Source organism: Mastomys coucha, unplaced genomic scaffold, assembly GCF_008632895.1.
Source record: "Mastomys coucha isolate ucsf_1 unplaced genomic scaffold, UCSF_Mcou_1 pScaffold13, whole genome shotgun sequence".
NCBI lineage: Eukaryota > Metazoa > Chordata > Mammalia > Rodentia > Muridae > Mastomys > Mastomys coucha.
The window spans coordinates 52,933,150-52,951,362 of record NW_022196895.1 but is presented as its reverse complement, the minus strand read 5'-3'; the positions used below and the strand labels follow the sequence as shown (position 1 = coordinate 52,951,362).

The window sequence follows — 18,213 nt, the reverse complement described above, 5'->3', positions numbered from 1 at the left end:
GGGACAAGCCTATATCCTGACATGCTTCCTGCCTACCCACCTCCATCCAGTAGGGGACAAGCCTATATTCTGACATAGTTCCTGCCTACCCACCTCCATCCAATAGGGGACAAGCCTATATCCTGACATAGTTCCTGCCTACTCATCTCTCATGTTATCAAGCACATCCTATGCAGTTGGGGCACCCAACATTGTTTACAGACATGAAAGCATGTGCTTGTTATTTTACATAAGTGACAGCTTTCAGCATTCCAGGGAGTTATCTGTCCTTGGACAAGACGGACTTACAAGCTAGAAGCATTTTTGTTTTACAGATTTTTTTTTAAATTCTTTGTGTGTGTGTGTGTGTATGTGTGTGAGTGGTTTTTTGAGACAGGGTTTCTCTGTGTAGCCCTGGCTGTCCTGGAACTCACTCTGTAGACCAGGTTGGCCTTGAACTCAGAAATCCACCTGCTTCTGCCTCCCAAGTGCTGGGATTAAAGGGATGCGCCACCACTGGCTGGCCTTTTATTATTATTATTATTCTTTAATCGTTTTTTACAGTCCAGACCTTATCCCCCTCCCAGTCCACCCTCTGACTGTTCCACATCCCATACCTTGCCAGCCTCCCTGCCTCCTACCTTCAAGAGAATGTCCTCCACTCCCACCCCCACCCCCACCCTACCAGACCTCCCTACTCCCTAGAGCCTCAAGTCTCTTGAGGGTTAGGTGCATCTTCTCTGACTGTGTCCAGACCCGGCAGTCTTCTTTCATACTATGAAATTTGAAAAATAAACTTTTTAAACCGAGAGTGTGAAAATTCTGTAACAACTACACACCCACAGGCCAGCATGTTTCTGCCTCCATGATTTTAGAGGTTTAGTTTGCAAGGGGTTGAATTTTCTTATACTAGAATCACACTTTTGAAACCTGGACACACCTTGTAAACTATTTCCCATGGTCAAAAATAGCCTCTGTCAGCGGCGATACCTAACTCTCTTCGTATCTGTCTATGGACATTAGGCTGTCACTTCGACGTGGGCCTGCTGCCTGGAAGCTGTACGCTGACATCAGGAAGGAGAACGCACAAAACGGGCCACCTCCCCCTACACTTGCTTCACCACTGTGCCTTGGTCTGACTACTGTTTCAATTGTGTTAGTTCCTTGGCTGGCTAGCACAGCTCACACTAACCAGGAGCTGCTCCTGAGAGGCCTAACTGTAAAGAAGGCTGAGTCTGCATTGTCTAGTGTATAGCATACATCCATCTGACCTACTTCCTATCACAAGCAGCACAGGCTTCCGATGCTCATGATCCAGTCAGGATTTAGCACTGACAGATGACATGAGGGCTTGACAAAGCCTCCCCTCTCAGACTGTCCCCTCTCAGAGGCCATCAACCGAACACGTCAAGCCTCAAAACCAAGTGGTGAGCAGAAAGTTCCTCAGCTAAAGGAATTCGATCATCTCTCTGTTATCTGTGGCTTGCTTGTGGAATCTCCTCAAACACACAGAAACATATCATCATGATTTTAACCTATTAAGTGTTACAGGAGAGAAACCCCAGAAGGATTAATTTAAGGTCACAGAACAGGAGGGGGCGAGCCATCATCACTTGGACACATTCCAAAGTGGTTAATTACATTTTATCTGCCTGAATTATCTTGTTACTTTAATCAGATATGGTAATAATCATCGTTTCTTCTCTCAGCTCACTTCAGGACTGCTGATTCAATTACTGCCACTTCTGTATTACTAATTGAGGGTTTGGGAAAGAAGCCATTTCTCCTCTTTCAAGCCATCTTAGTAAGAATCTAGATGAAAAAGGCTGGAACTCAGGAAGCAGAGGAATGGGGGGCAGCTGAGGGTTGCGGGGTTGCTTGCTTTCCAAAAGGATGTTGCGTAGGATTCCTCTACTCAGAGGAATCCCTTTGTGCATTTTTTCAGGATTTAACCTTCTCTCTTTTCATTTTATGCACAGTGTTCCTAAAATCACAGTTTCTGCCGTAAGATCAGTGGGCACACAGCTAGCACCACCTGACAGAGCTTTTCCATCTGGAGCAGCTAGCCCCACTCCCACTACGCTCACACACACACACACACACACACACACACACACACACACACACTGCTACCCACTCACATCTTCCAGAGTACCTCAGGGGATACTGCCTACAAGTGGCCTTCCTTATTCATCCAACATTCAGGCCTAATTATTTTTTAATGTGTTTTGGATTCAAAACAGGGCAAGTTCTCCTTGGACTGCCACCCTGGCCCACATGAACCCCACTCTTTTTTGAGACAAAGTCTTGTTAAGCTTCCAAGTCTGACTTCAAACTGGTTCTCTAGTGATGGAAGACCTTGCTTGAGTTCATGAGCTATCTTCCTCACCCCTGAGTTTGCAGGGATTTGCAGACCCTGGGATTGCAGAGCTGAGGCACACCAGGCCTGGCTCAGACCTCCCTTCCCAACCTACTCACGGCACAACTGTTTTAATCCCGTGTAGTTCAATATTTTAGTGCAGTGGGTTACCCCATGCTACCTCCTGCTGCTTTCCCAGCATTCCCAAGCAGAGGTCTAGCACCTCAAATCACCCCATTTGAGAAAACATTTACCATCTTCCATCCAAACTCTAGTTGAGTTACTATCCCACCTTCTTACAAGCACCCATGTTAGAACCAGAAGTTTCTCCCTCAAACTATGCATTCCACGGTCTATAACATGACTCAATTTGTTAAGCTGATTTATCACAGGCAAGTTATTTCAAAATGTCTTCTCAAATGCTGATCCTTGGCATCAGGGATGTGGTGACAACGGAAAAGGCTGCACTAACTGCTTTGGGGACAGTTACCTTTCCCAGTGGCTGCAGACATTGGGGTCTTCCAGGTTCAGGGAGGATGCTGCCCTCATCCAGTGGCACAGCAGTGAGCAGATGAGGCCCAGGCATGAGCTTGAATAAATAGCCATTTCCTTTGAAAAACAACCTGCAGGAAGGAAAAACAATAAAGTAACATTAAAATCACCAGACAGGATTGTTTCCAGTGGACCAAGACGACTTGACAGTTGCTGCTAGGGCTCACACACACACACACACACACACACACCACCACCACCACCACCATCACCACTACCACCACCACAACCATCAACAACAACAACAACTGAAACAGCTGGGTCACCAGATTTCTCATGCCAGGAGAGAGAGGCATTCCTCATGCTAGGCAGGGTGCCCACCATTTTGTAAGTGTCTAAAATGTGCAGCTCATCACTAACTGCCACTGTGACAAGGGTCCTTCTGGTCCATGCCGGCTGACATTAAAGAAAGCTGCCAGGGCAACAGAGATTCTCCTGCGAGACATATTTCCTTCTGGAAGAAGAGGGCCCACAGAGGAATGTGGCCTCATTTGTCCCCAAGAACGCATAATGAAACAGAAGCTTCTTTGAGTATAGAGAAAGGCACCTCAGGCTCAGGCTGAAATTCATAAAGCAATTTATTCCATGTGCATGGAGTGCCACTCAACCCTAGACAGGACAGAAATACAGATATCCAAAAACGCACGAGTAGTACCCTTTCCTGCCCATTGAGACACTTCGTGACACGACACACACTTCTTCACAGAATGCTTCAGTTTTTTTCCATCTTTTTGAATAAAAACCAAATCAACTCTCTTATAGTAGTTTAAAAATGACAGACACCTGGGGGAAGTCTAAAGCCGTTTAGACATCAGTGTTGGAGAAATTGAAGCACAAGACTATGGTAGCAGCATATTAGAAAGTGTGGAAAACAGTGAGGCTGGCAGGAGGCAGAAAGAGAGGTTGGGAGGAGTCAGAAATAAGACTGGAGTTCCAAGCAAGGGGTCCAGAGGTGAAGGCGTGCTGGGTGCACTCAGAGAGCTCAGTCAACTCTTGTAGGAGAAAGACAATGGCTGGAGTGTCTGTGGACATATCACAGTCCTTTTGTAAGCTACAGTGAAGCATGGGGTTTTGTCCAAGTACAAGGAGTTACTCATTATGTCCACAGGAAAGCCAGGACAAAGGGGCTCACTGTGATAGCATACCAAAATGCAAGCTGACCTCCAGGCTCCCTCAGCATCATAAATACCTGTCACAGAGTCCATGGTGGTATCCTGGCTCCTCTCTCTCGGTCTCCTTTGCCTGCACACATTGTCTTCTCTTCCTCTCTTGCTCCCTCCTACCTCTCTCTCTCCTCTCACGGTGTAGTACAGTCGACTGGCCATGTTTAGTCTATCACTTTCTCTCCCTGCTCTGGACTCTTCCAGATGCATCTGGCTTTACTCTCCCTCATATCTACAGTAAAAATCTTCCCGTCCACCATCCCTCAGAGCGACCACATCCTCACTTTATACACTACTAAAGTGTGTAGAAAAGGGGACACTGTCCGCATGTGTCAAAAGGACAAATAGTCCACCAGGAGTGAACTAGGCAGCATTGGTGACCAGGGACTCGAGTGACTCTGAAAATGTTTTAGTAGACAGTGTTAGGATTTAGTGGCAGAAGTACCTTGGCAGGTTGGGGCCAAGGTGTGTCCCTAAGAGATCACACCATGCAACAGATCTCACATAAGAGGTTTGTTAGGGGACAGGGCTTGGTGAAAGGGTATCTCTGAGTGGGGACATGAGACAGAGATATAGACAGAGAGGCAGAGAGACCAGGAGACAGAGAATAGGAGAGGACTGTGATGTCAGAAGGGTCTATTCCAGTCACATCCAAAATATCGGGGGTAAAATCCTGATTAAGGATAAGAGGCAATAAGAATCCAAAAGGAGTTCTGTGCCTCCTGGATTTCAGACAGTCGCTGGTATCCTGTAACTCAGACGTGTTCCAGAAATGTCTTTCCAATCGTCAACACGGCCTCATATTTAGGCATAAAGGTACCCCAAGAAATGATTCGTTAATGGTTAAGATTGGGCATTATTTTCTAGTCAACACAATGTTTCTAACCTATCCTGGTTTATTACCAAGCTTCCCATAACTTGTAATTTCTCTCTAGGAAACTGCCTTGCTAGAGCTAACAAGGGTCAGACACATCCCTTAGGGCAATAATAGTTTACAATCGCTAGAAATGTTTTACATACTAGAGAGTGATGAAGGGCTTCCCTCACTTAAGGCCATTAGCTAGGAGTGTCAGGTCAGACCCCCCTAGTCATTGCCTCCAGCAGAATCAGAGAATTAGCCTAGGAATACCAAAATGCCTCAACAGGGAGGGCTCCACTCCTCTTCATACCTGACGACCAAATCCCACTGACCTTGATGTGCGGTCACTTGTCTATGTGACCTCAGTCCAGCACCTCTTGCTATAACCCACCTGTCTATGTGACTCTTGTAATTTGCCCTGCTTGCTGTATGGTATTTAAGCCTGAATCTCACCTTGCACAAATACATTCAGATCTAACACACCCTTGTGCCATCTCTGCCATCATTTCTTTGCCTACATCTTGTCGACCTGACTAGGATCCCTGTTTCTCCAGCGGGTTGAGGGAGGCCCAGATCGGCTGGCCCATGGCACTAGGGACAGTGGGATATACCACCCCTGGCTGCTGTGGGTGATGATGTGTCTAGTGTCTGACAGCATTGAGTTCCTGAAGAACAGACTGGTGGAATAGCTGATTCCTAACAGAATCAGTATGGCCTAGCCACCGAATGCACGAATAATCGAAGCAAAAGGATAGGGATTTGGCTTGGATTTCATAATATTAAGGCTCCTATTAGGTATTCAAGCAAAGCCATCACTGGGCATTTATCAACTCCTACTATGTGCAGAGACTATACCAGGCATGTGTTTTTCAGAGTTGTGATGATAGGCAATAGGAAAACAAACACACTCCTTCACTTGCTAGACCTCAACACCAAAGGCTTCATTAGCACACTGTCATCAGTACACCATAGGGATGGACACGGAACTAGAAATACCTGACCTATTTACAGATTATAACTAAAATAAGCATTGTCTTGCCTGTGGAAAACTAGCAACAATGGATCAAATCGTTTGAGCAAAGCAGTCATTCACTGGGAGAGAACTGGAATCTGAAGAAATGATACTAATGTTTTATACCACAAAAAGCTTGTGGTTTGTAAAGATCACATAATGTTGTTGTTGTGTGATTGTCTTTAGTTTGTTTTATTTGGAGGGAGGGGTTATAGCTGGGATCTCACACATGCTAGGTAAGGGCTCTCTCCCTGAGCTACACTCCCAACATGGCTTTTCCTTTTGAAACGTTTTGTGACAGGCTCTTGCTAATTCCTAGACAGTCTTGACCTAACTCTGAAGTCCATGAAGGCCTTGAACTTGCAACCTACCTGCCTTAGCCTCAGAAGTAATTGAAATACTTGAGTCCTTGGGGCTTATAATGGTACTGATAGATAGATAGATAGATAGATAGATAGATAGATAGATAGATAGATAGATGGTAGATGGTAGATAGATGGATAGACAGATGGATAGATGATAGATGGATAGATGATAGATAGATAGATAGATAGATAGATAGATAGATAGATAGATACATCGATAGCAACAATAATAAACAACAGAAAAAGAAACCTAAAGACTAAGATATGATAGAATCTCCAGGCCCAGTACACATCAAATGAAGAAATATTAAATTCTTCAAAATTAGGACTGGCTACAAGGACAAATGTTTTAAATACTTTGTAACAAGCTATCTATCTATGACTCCACCAAAGAGAAATCTCGGGGAAGAATTTAAGGATAAAGGGAAACGTCATGAATTTGCAGGATAATTAAAACACAGGGTAGACTGTGAAATCTTTTGAAAGGATAGTCAATTAAATAATTCCAATATGTGAAGCACAATTAAGTAGCTAAGCTATGACTTATGAATCGATGCAAATTAATGATATTTCTCACAGTTTTCCATTATGAAGCTATGGGCTATGGAGCTGACTATCATGATAGAAGCTCTGCTATGGAGAACAAGATAGTAAAATGGCTCACGACAAACAATACAGTAACCATTTCTTCTCACGGAGGCACTAGGCCTGTACGCCAATGATGTCATCTTCACAGCAACTTGCCTGGGAAGCAGGGGCTCTGATTGTCCCCTTTTTACAGCTGAATACATGTACTATGTGGTTAGCGTTTCCCTTACCTACCAGAAAAAGAAAACCTTGAGTATAGTTGGTTGTAACAAATCAGCAGAGTCTCTCTCTCTCTCTCTCTCTCTCTCTCTCTCTCTCTCTCTCTCTCTCTCTTTCTCTCTCTCTCTCTCTCCATTTTCTAGCTTCTCTTTGTCAGGATGTGTTTCCCTTCAATGAAGTGTGAAATATGCATACTCCCTTTCATGTTTCCCTCAAAGACAAAAATGAAGGCTGGTTAACAGTAATCTGCCAACGACTCATAAACAATTTCCCCAAATTGGGAAGTTTATTTCCTGAGCCACCATTTCAAATCAAACCATCCATTTACCAATTAGAAGTGTTTAGTCTGTAAAGTTAGAAATTGTTTCATGCTAACTGAACTGCCAAGAAAAAGAGAGACTCTGTGTGTTCTCTTTTAACATGAAACTTGTATCCCAAACGGTCCAGTTTCTCTCCTTTGCGCCTGAGGCAAATAATCTCTGGGAGAGGCTGGCCAACAAGGCAGAATGTGGTCACTTCCTTCTTGCTTTGGTCTATTTTGTTTGAGTTTGTTGTTTATGTGTTTGTGCATCAGGGGTACAAGGGTGTGCGCACATGTGCATGCATGCGTGTGCGTGTGCGGATACGTGTGTGTAGCTACAGATCAACTTCAATTGTCCTTCTTTAGACTTCTGTCACGTTTTTATAGACTGGGTCTCTCACTAGGATTTGGCTAGGCTGGCCTGCTGGTCCATGAACCCTAGAGATCCACCTACCTCTTTCTCCCCAAGGCTGAGATTCTAAGTAAGCACCGTGTCAGGTGTTTAACCTCAGTGCTGGGATTGTTAGCTTGGCTCTCTGTGGACATTAAGCATTTTGCCAATCAAGCCACTGCCTCTGCTGCTCCTTGCTGTTAACATTCAGCATCTAGAGCTATCCAAGGGCAGGTTGTAGGGCGCATTTATACAAAGGAAATATAAGTGCATTGAAAGGTTTATATACTGGCACAGCCAAGTATGGTGGCGCATGACTTTAATCCCAGTACTCAGGAGGTAGAGAAAAACTCTGAGTTCAAGCCAGCCTGAGCTACAATACGACCTGAGTTCTAATACGACCAGAGCTATACAGAGAAAGCCTGTCTCAAAAAACAAAACAAAAACAAAAACAAAACAGCAACAACAACAAAAAGGAAAACCACATTAATTAATTATCTAAAATGAATAAAAAACAAAATAAATCTTTAGAAAATGGTGTCACAAAAAACACTACATGTGAGTGTATTAGAACAAAAATATAAAATTGAAGTATGGTTTTTAAAAGGTGTGTTTGTGTCTATATGTTTGAGTGTGTCAAAACACGGCCTCCTCATCCCAAAGCATTTTCCTAATTAGAATTAGAACATCAACTGATTTCTAGGAGAGACTGTATCCTAGATGTAAAGTGTCTAAAGCCAGAACAATTGCTGGATCCAGATGCAGGAGTCACGCAAATGCGCGTAGCTGGTTGAGAGTGTTGGAGGAGATCATTCCGATGATTTACGTGCATTGAGGAGAGAGGAGATGTCTCCATAAGTATATGAATACACTGTAGGTTACTACAGAGATAGGGATCTCCTCTGTAGTCAGAACCATGGCTTGTTCTTTTGTTTGAACTTGTTGAGTGAAGGCACTGATCCTTAACCTGAATAAGATGTTAACAGGACATTGTTATTTTATTTAAAATACAAAAATAAGGCCAGGCATAGTGGTGCGTGCCTTGAATCCCAGCACTTGGGAGGCAGAGACAGGTGGATCTTTGTGAGTTCCAGGCCAGCCTGGTCTACAGAGTAAGTTCCAGATAGCCCAGTCTACATAGAGAGACTCTGTCCCAAAAACGAACAAACAAACAAAATACAAAAATATTTTGCGTTTTTGAAACAAAAAATACAGAATATTTCTGTATTTTACTCATTTTCTTCTATGGATCTGGGGGTAGGGGTGGACACCTTTTTCCTTTGTGCCTATTTCAAAGGAGAAAAAGTTCAATACATTTTCTTCTTATTCTTTGTTATTTTGTGTCACCGTCTTATACTAAAATTTCCCAATATTTTCTCTTTCAAGATTAAAAAAGTATATTTTTAAGAAAGCATTATTTTCATTGAAAGGGGCAACAAAGTGCCGAGTTTCTTCACTAAAATAGATATTTTTGAATATATTTATAAAGCTCCCACCATCGACTAAGTTACCCCCATCCACTTAGTCTCCACGTTCAAATAACTTTCCTTAGGACTCCATTTAACAAAATTTTAAATGTAGAAGAAAAAAATAATAAGTCATTTGCATGAACCCCCTGGTGTCAAACTTGATTGCATCCCAGATCATTCACTTAATTATTCTGGAAAAAAATCAAAACAGAAAATCAGTACAGCTGATTAGCATTGCTAAAATCCTGCTGTTAGGATGAGGAACCAGACTGCGGAGTTAACTCTTACCACCTTGATGCTTTGCTTGTTCAAATACAGAAGGCCCTTGTAAACAATCAGGGTGAACAGAATCTGTGCACTGAATAAGTGTGGCTTCTAATAATAGGCTGTGTTTCTTTACCAGGGTGCTAAGGAGAAATAAGTAACTGGGCGTCGACTTACTAATTTATTTTTGTAACAACAGAGGAATAAATGATTCCAGATAAGCCTTTCTAGCTCTAAAATCTATTACCACTGTAGAAGCGTTGAGCTTGTAAATAGAAATAACTCGGGTGCTCTCACACCCAGCTTCTTATCTGTCCATAAAGTAATTTCTTGATTGAGTATGCACATTTCTCCACCATCGGGTTTGGTTTTTTTTCCTCCTCTGGATGCTAAGAGCCACCCATTTTCCTTGGCCTTTCTATTGTTTTCTTTACAAACAATCTTCGGTGAGTTCTCTTGTGGCTCTGATGGAGACGCGCTATGTCTCCAGTGGCCTGTGAGCCTGTGGACAGAATATCCACAGACTAAGTTCACTGTGTTGACACCAAGCCAAGTAATGTCTGCTGGTTGTCCTGAGAACAAGCGCAGATGAGGATCTCCGTGGAAATACGACTGAGCCGGTAAAAAGGAACATACTCCACGGCTTGCTGTGGTGGGTTCTCTTTTCACCCTCCAAGGTTAATCAACACAACTGAAGGAGACGATTTTAGAAGCTTCTGTTGGCCTTGTGCCCCTGGGCCTCCAGTGACATATGTCATGGCTGGGACACATGGAGGAGGCTACTCACTTCAGAGTGGTGTGTTTAAGTGTGAGAGAATCAGGTTCCAACATCCCTCTCCAGAGCATACCTCCAATAACGAAGCCTCATCCCTTAAGGGTGTTATACTTAGGATAAGGCTTTAAGACAGGGACCTTTGGGAACATTTAAGGTCTAACAAAGCTAGTTATGCCAACAGCATATTCTGTTGCCCAAGCATGAGCACTGTTAAGTTTTTACTGGCTATGTCTATTTTTTTGTTTCTTCTTTGTCTGGGAGGGTGTTGTGTGTATGTGGGGGTGGAGGGTTACTTGTATTAGCTTGCTAAAATCAAAGCCTGTAACATAACACAGATATTCTATATGAGATTAATGAGTTCTGTTATAGTCATACAGTACACCTAAAATGCTTATGAGAAAGGTAGCTAAATGTTTATAACTACCAATATTAGTAAAAAGAAGCCATTATTTAGCAAATCCTACATTACAGACAGAATTCAGTAACATGTCCCCTCAAGCGCCTACATAAAGTACAAAGGAAGTATTTAATCATGGTCTCAGTATTTCTTAGGAACCTTAAGCAAAACAGGACGAGGTGCTGAAGACACCAGGCATGCAGCTAACAACCCACACAGAAAGTGCCACAAACTGAACAACACAGCCTGATGCAGGCTGTGGTTAGGACAGAAATAGGCTGTTATGGGAACTGAGGGATACATCACCATCTATTTAACCAGCCAAACCCACAATTAAGGAACAGTTTGGAGAAGGTCCTGGTGACCCACCAACTGTCAACATTAGGAAGCCTTCTACAGTGTTCCTAGGAATCCCTCACTCACAGCGCATAGGAGAAATTCATAATATTCATTTCATACCCATAGGTAGGGAGTATAAAAACTCTTGCTCTTCTACTTTCTTGTGGCCTGTAAGAAAGTTGATCCCTAGAACCTCAAATTCATTAAAGAGGAAAGTGATATGAAATACATGGCCATTTGTCAAACAAATCAATTTACAAGTAGCTTCCCATGACTTTAAAAAGAATAGATATCAATGTAAGCTGTGAAGGTTCATGAAAGAGGTAAAATTGAATGTGGGCTTTAGAAATAAAAGAAACTGGGAATTCTCATGCACAGTCTTGCTGAATCTGGGGTGGGTCTATAACATCGCTAAGGGGAGCTCTGAGATTAAATATCTCCCATGGAAGCCAGACAATTATGGCAGAGCAGAGTCAACCGAAACATCCCCAGCCTGTCCTCAGTGCCACACTTGACAAAGGGAGCCTTTTGATATAAATAAAAAGCCCAGGACAAGTCACGGGCAAAGAGAAGGCTGAGGGTCCATCCATGGGGTAGAAAACACAGGTTTTATAAGGGATCTGTAGAATGATGAGTGGTGAACAGTCTAGAGCTTCAAGATTACCAGTTCCCATCATTCTGTTTGGATCTAATTCAAAGTCTTTGAGTGGGAACATTAGTCAAAGAGCGAGGTGTTTGGGAAATGAATAGAGAACGTGGCAAACATGACCAAGGGAGCAAATCTTCCAGACCCAGGGAATACATGGAGGTTACTAAAAGTCAGTGTGAGGTGAAATGGCCTTTCTGGGACAAGCCTCCAGGACAGAAGGTGAGGAGGAAGTAAAACATCAGCATGGCCAGCAGAAATAGTGAAGTTGTAGTCCATATTACAGAGTGATAGCTGTAGTCCATATTACAGAGAGATAGCTATAGTCCATACTACAGAGAAATAGCTATAGTCCATATTACAGAGAGATGGTTGTAGTCCATATTACAGAGAGATGGTTGTAGTCCATATTACAGAGAGATGGTTGTAGTCCATATTACAGAGAGATAGTTGTAGTCCATATTACAGAGAGATAGTTGTAATCCATACTACAGAGAGACGGCTGTAGTCCATATTACAGAGAGACAGCTGTAGTCCATATTACAGAGAGATGATTGTAGTCCATATTACAGAGAGATGATTGTAGTCCATATTACAGAGAGGTGGTTGTAGTCCATATTACAGAGAGATGGTTGTAGTCCATATTATAGAGATATGGTTGTAGTCCATATTATAGAGAGATAGTTGTAGTCCATATTACAGAGAGATAGCTGGAGGTTTTCATCATTCTAAATCCTGGCTGTATTTTTTTTTTTAGGAATCAGTCTACCTCATGCTAACAAGTAAATCCCTTCTATATTAGAAAATGAATTCTCAGATACTATTTCTTATTCCAGAATCTAGAAAACAAAATTAAACTTATTTTCTTACACTTCCCATGATCTAACATACCTCATTTATCTTCCCACCCATTCTTCTCAACTAGAGTCACTGAGAAGTTATTTTCACACACTAAAGAAAGAGTAATCTCAGCCAGGCAGTGGTGAGACACGCCTTTAATTTCAGCACTTAAGGAGGCAGAGGCAGGCAGATTTCTGAGTTGAAGGCATGTCTGGTCTACGGAGTGAGTTCCAGGACAGCCAGGACTACACAGAGAAACCCTGTCTTGAAAAAAAAAATAAGAAAACAAAGAAAGAAAGGAAGGAAGGAAGAAAAGAAAGAAAGAAAGAAGGAAGGAAGGAAGGAAGGAAGGAAGGAAGGAAGGAAGGAAGGAAGGAAGGAAGGAAAGAAAGAAGGAAGGAAGGAAAGAAGGAAGGAAGGAAAGAAAGGAAGGAAGGAAGAAGGAAAGAAAGAAAGAAAGGGAGGGAGGGAGAAAGAAAGAAAGAAAGAAAGAAAGAAAGAAAGAAAGAAAGAAAGGGAGGAAGGAAGAAGGAAAGAAAGAAGGAAGGAAGAATAATTTCTCCTGTTCCTTTATAAAGTTGACTCTTTCTTTCAACTGTGATCTGCTAACTGTAATCATACCCAATTGTTATAGTTTGCCTCCATGGTACCTCTCAGTGGTACCTGCCTTGAATAACACTTGTTCCAACACACACAGGGGGTGGGGGGAGACAATAAAACTTTTAAATGTAGGCCATAAAGGCACTGTACTTTCATCTTACTTCCTGGATTTCAGTTCCTTGAGAAACCAGTGGTCTCATCTTTAGGATACTCAAGAAGCCTAGAGGAACAGTGATGCGGTAAGGAATGTGAAACAAGTCCCCAAGACCTTAGCACAACTGACTCCATAATGGAAATACCATTCAGGCCATAAAACTTCAGCATGTACACAGCACCACCTGCCAACATGAAAACAAAGACCTGGTCCAATCAAAGCCCATGGCTCTAGGAAAGTTTCTAAATATACTAACCTAACTTTATATGGCTTCTGTCATTCTGCTTCTGGCCAACTGTTCTTGTTAACTGAAGTATGTCACCCTAAAACATGGGTTTTCTGCTTAAAAACTCATCCTGAGAGTAGCTCAGGGCTACACTGGGATCCCAAACACTCCGTGTATTCACTGACCAGCTAATGAAGGCTTTCTATTGGCTTAAACTCATGTCTAAGCAGTCTTCTCTGGTGGATACCTCACAACAGAATGGAGGCCTCCTACAAAGAGCAGTTTGAGTAGTCACGCAGGATGTGGAATCCCCATTGGGCCTTCCCATGACTATAGCCCCTGCCAACTTACTGACTACAACATCACGAGACCCTGCACCAGAACTGCCAGCTCGGCTACCCTGAGAGTCCTGGTCCTTAGAAGCGAGGAGGTCATAGATGTTTGTTATTTTAAGTCACTGAGTTTGAGGTAATGTTATGCAGTAAGAGTAACCAATATGAGTATTTTCCAGTATTTCTATACTAAATTGCTTTGTCTTGTGACCAAAATACTTCTCGACAATTCTCACCATGCTGCCAACAACTTTAGGAGCAGTGGTAAGCAGAAGAAACTACCTGTGATGGTTCAGAAAATCCCCCCCTATATTCTAACTCCTGGCAAAAGGCCATCCACCATCTTCTAATTACGATCTGTTATTTTGTGCCTACAAGGATGACCTCACCAACGACTGTGTTTTGAGGCACATCTGCTGTTTTCTCACACAAAGCACTGCCTCAAATTACCCAGCCATTGAACTTTAACCATTTACTAGGTATTGATTAAAAACCTGACCCAACTTATAACTTAGACAGTTCATCATGTTTTTTCTACTACAGATTATTTATGAAACACCGAATAATGGATTCTGATGTCTTATGATCAAAACAAGGCTTCTTTCATTTTCCTCAATTTGAAGTTGTTGTTGTTGTTGTTATTATTATTATCATTAATATTCCTTGGTTGAGCAACATATAAAACTGTGAATAGTAGGAGATTTTTCATACTCCATTTTAAGCACTGAATACATCATCCAGACAAAAGAAAAAGTTGTGGAGTTACATTGTATCCTAGACTGAAAGGACTTTTCCCATATCTGTACAGCATCCACGCAGCACTGCACAATACACATTGTTCCTAGCAGCACATGGAACATTCTCTACATAGACCAAAGCCTAGACCACAGAACAAGTCTCCAAGTTTTTAATAAAGCTGAAATTGTTGACTAAAGATATAGCTCAAGGGTAAAGTGCTTTCCTGTCATGTATGAAAGCACTAAAGAGAAAGAAATTGATTTATAATATTTTCACTAACAACAATACAAAAACTAAAAATAAACAACAACTTTTTAAGTATTCAACCCATTCTTGAAGAATCAAATGGATCAAGGAAGATATTAATATGAAAATTAAAATTTTAAGAAATGCAAACAGAAATACAATGTACTAAAATATAAGAGACACAGAAAAACTAAGAAGAAAGTTCTAAAAACATCAAAAATGTAGCTAGTCATAGTGGCACACACTTTTAATCTCAGCACTCAAGAGGCAGAGGCAGGCAGATCCCTGTGACTTCAAAGGCAGCCTGGTCTACAGAGTAAGTTCCAGGACAGCAGGAGCCACTACATAGTGAGACCCTGTCTCAAAAAAGGAAAACAAAAACATAAAAAGATGTCAGATACACAAATTATCATTGCACCTCAAGAAATTATGAAAAGTGAGAAATGGTAGAAGAATAAAACAATAAAAAACTAGAGCTGAAGCTAATGAGATATTAGTTTTAATACCTTAATATTATTAACATTGAGTTAATATTAATAACTTAATATTAGTTTTTAAAACAAAAATAAAACAGAGACCTTTTTTTTAACAAGATCCAAAATTCACAGGCTTTTAGGTAGGCCAAGAAAAAGACAATTTAAATAGGAACGAGGGTTTTTAAACAGAGTAATTACAACTGACACCAGAGAAATCAGAGGATCACTAGAGATGACTGTGAATGATCATGTGTTGACAAATTTCCTGACCGAGGAGACACAGGATTCTTAGAGATATGCATCCTGCAAAGATTGAACTGTGCCAAAGATACAAGGCTATTTAATTATGCCTCCCAAACAAGATGTATGTCATCACAGAAATACACATCAGCTGAGTGCATTAAAAATGTGTGGTCATCTTAAAAGATATAGAAGAAGCATTTAATGAAACTTGGCATCTCTTTATAATAAAATCTCTGAGCAAATTAGGAATATAACTTAATACATGTATACTTCGAAATAACGAATGCCAGATACAGCAAGTTCATATTTAATAGTGTGCTGAAATGGGAAAAGTTGGAGGTGTCTTCATGTATACATAGACCAATCGAATGCAGCAGAGAGCGTAGAAGCAACCCATCACCTACACCTACAATACACCTGTACCTACAATGAAAGTACTAAGACCTGCACTGGAAAAAAAGGATGCTTTGTGACTAAAGGTGTTGAGGAAATGGTATACTCATGAGCAGAGGAGGGAGCAGACCCCCAGCCCTCACCAGTTAACAGAAACAACAAGGATGAGTTAGACAAAAGGCCTGGGAAAAGATGGCGCGAGACAAAACTATGAAATAACCAGAAGAAAACACCAGGCAATTGCTTCACTCAGGATGCTGGAATTAGCAAGGATTTATTTATTTTTGACAAGTCCCTAAAAGTTATAGGAAACAAAAGAAAGCCTTTTATTAATGGGACCCCATTAATAGCTGGGTGAAATGACTGAGGCCCCAAGAGAACACGATCAGTCAAAATCACAGGGCTAGTTTGTGGGTATAGGGAGCTGGAACCCAGAGGCTGGGTCTACCAACTTTTAGTTTTGTCACTGGCCCGTTAGGAGAAACAATCATTCTAAACTAGCAGCCCCTGTGTACCACAGCATCAAATGCTCCATCAAACCCGTTAAATGTCAGCCTCTCCGAGTGACTAAGCTCTCACCGCTCTAAGATAGAGAATTGGAAAGTACACAAAGTAGCCCCACGTTCATGCTGTACAGATGTCAAAAGTAACCAGTTGCATTGGTGACTCAACAGCCGTCCTTCCCCAAGGATACAGCGCTGAGCCACTAACCCTGACCAGGATGCAGAGAGACCACAGGTATCTCTTGCTTCGGGCATTACAGAAAGTCTCGGTAATTTTACCAGGGTGGCTTTAAACCCACATGTTCAAGAACTTTGAAGATTTCAGGCAAAATGTGGATAGACAGCTGAGGGAGGGTGGTGTGGGTGGAAGAGGGTCATTATCCAAAGCTGCGTCTGGCCAGGACTTGAGGAGAAAAACGCAGGGCCACCTCCTCTCCATGACTTCCTCCCCAAATACATATACATGCAAATATAAAAACCCACAGCTTGATGGCTCTGAAAATAGAGCTTTGTCTTAGGAGATAGAGTGCCGCGAGCTGAGTCATCAACACCACTTCCTGTGGTGTCCAGACAGACCCTTTATTCAGAGGCGACCCTGTCTGACCCTGAGTAATAGCCAGGGAACAATATCATCCTGACGGGAAAATTAAGAGCCATGTTCCATGGCACTTCCTTCATTTACATTGTCTGTAATTCTCACTTCTGTCTGCCCTGTGACTCCCAATTTGTCCCGCTGTGTATTTGTGGTACACTATGGAACCTGGGTTGGCAGAGGTGGGTGGGTAGAGGAATGGACCACATTCTAGCCTGGTTCAACATCCAGCTCATCTTTGGCAAGCCACGAGCTCCCTCTTTATTTACTTTTCAGAAACATCAGCCTGCTACACAGCTTGGATGGTAGTCAAATTTATGAAAATTATATTTTTCTTTTGGCATGTAAAAAAGTGTTTTATTATTATTATTTGTTTTTACTTTATGTGTATGAGCATGTATGTGTGGATGCTAAATGTATGTCTGGTACCCAGACAAGTAGAGATATAGAGGGTTGTGATCTCCCACGTGGGTACTGGGAACCAAACCAGGGTCCTCTGAAAGAACTGAAAGTGCCCTTAACCATGGAGTCATCTCTCCAGCCAAGATTCATGGGCCTTTGTATGAACATAGTGAGAGAGCTGGTCCACTAGTCTGATTTTTAGGCAGTGATGCCATGGTACAGAGAAGTTCAGTGTAAAAAAAAGGTCACAAACCTGTTTTCTAAATATTTCCTCCTTGTGCTGAATCTGAGCCAAAATTCAAGGTCCTATCAATTTGTCCTAACTAATAATACAGATTACTACACAAAGAGTTCATGAAGATATGACTAATTTGTTGTGTATGGCTAATGCTACCCTTAAAAAGAGTATGAGTATAGCAATAATAGGCCCTAGGGTGTTTATAAAAATGTTAAGACTAAAATAATCTTGAATGAGGCAACTTATGAATGTTCCTTTTTATTTCTGAGTTGATACTATCAAAAAGAATTGTGTCTATGCAGTTTGTGATCAAAGTAGTAGACAAGACATGGGCCTGGCAGCAGTGTCGTTTATAATACTAGAAGGAACGTGTGGAAGAGGAACTGAGGTCTCCCAGTCTCTTCAGAATACTAAGGCCATTTCAGCTCTCATAGTGTTCTTGATAACTGGATGGAAGAAGGAAGGAAGGGAGGGGAGGAGAGAGGAGGGAAGGGGAGGGGAGGAGAGGGAAGAGAGAGGAGGAAAGGGGAGGAGAGGGAAGGGGAGGGAAGA

The 18,213-nt window shown here is 42.0% G+C and overlaps 1 protein-coding gene across 1 annotated transcript in view; it reads right to left on the bottom strand.

The window, feature by feature from the left end:
- Nucleotides 1-18,213, bottom strand: part of Megf10 (multiple EGF like domains 10) — a 161,469-nt gene that overhangs the window by 111,233 nt on the left and 32,023 nt on the right. Inside the window, exon 2 of the mRNA XM_031365731.1 lies at nt 2,829-2,961. Within this exon, the coding sequence (XP_031221591.1) occupies nt 2,829-2,944 (116 nt within the window). The 5' untranslated portion in view covers nt 2,945-2,961. The remainder of the gene's footprint in view (nt 1-2,828; nt 2,962-18,213) is intronic.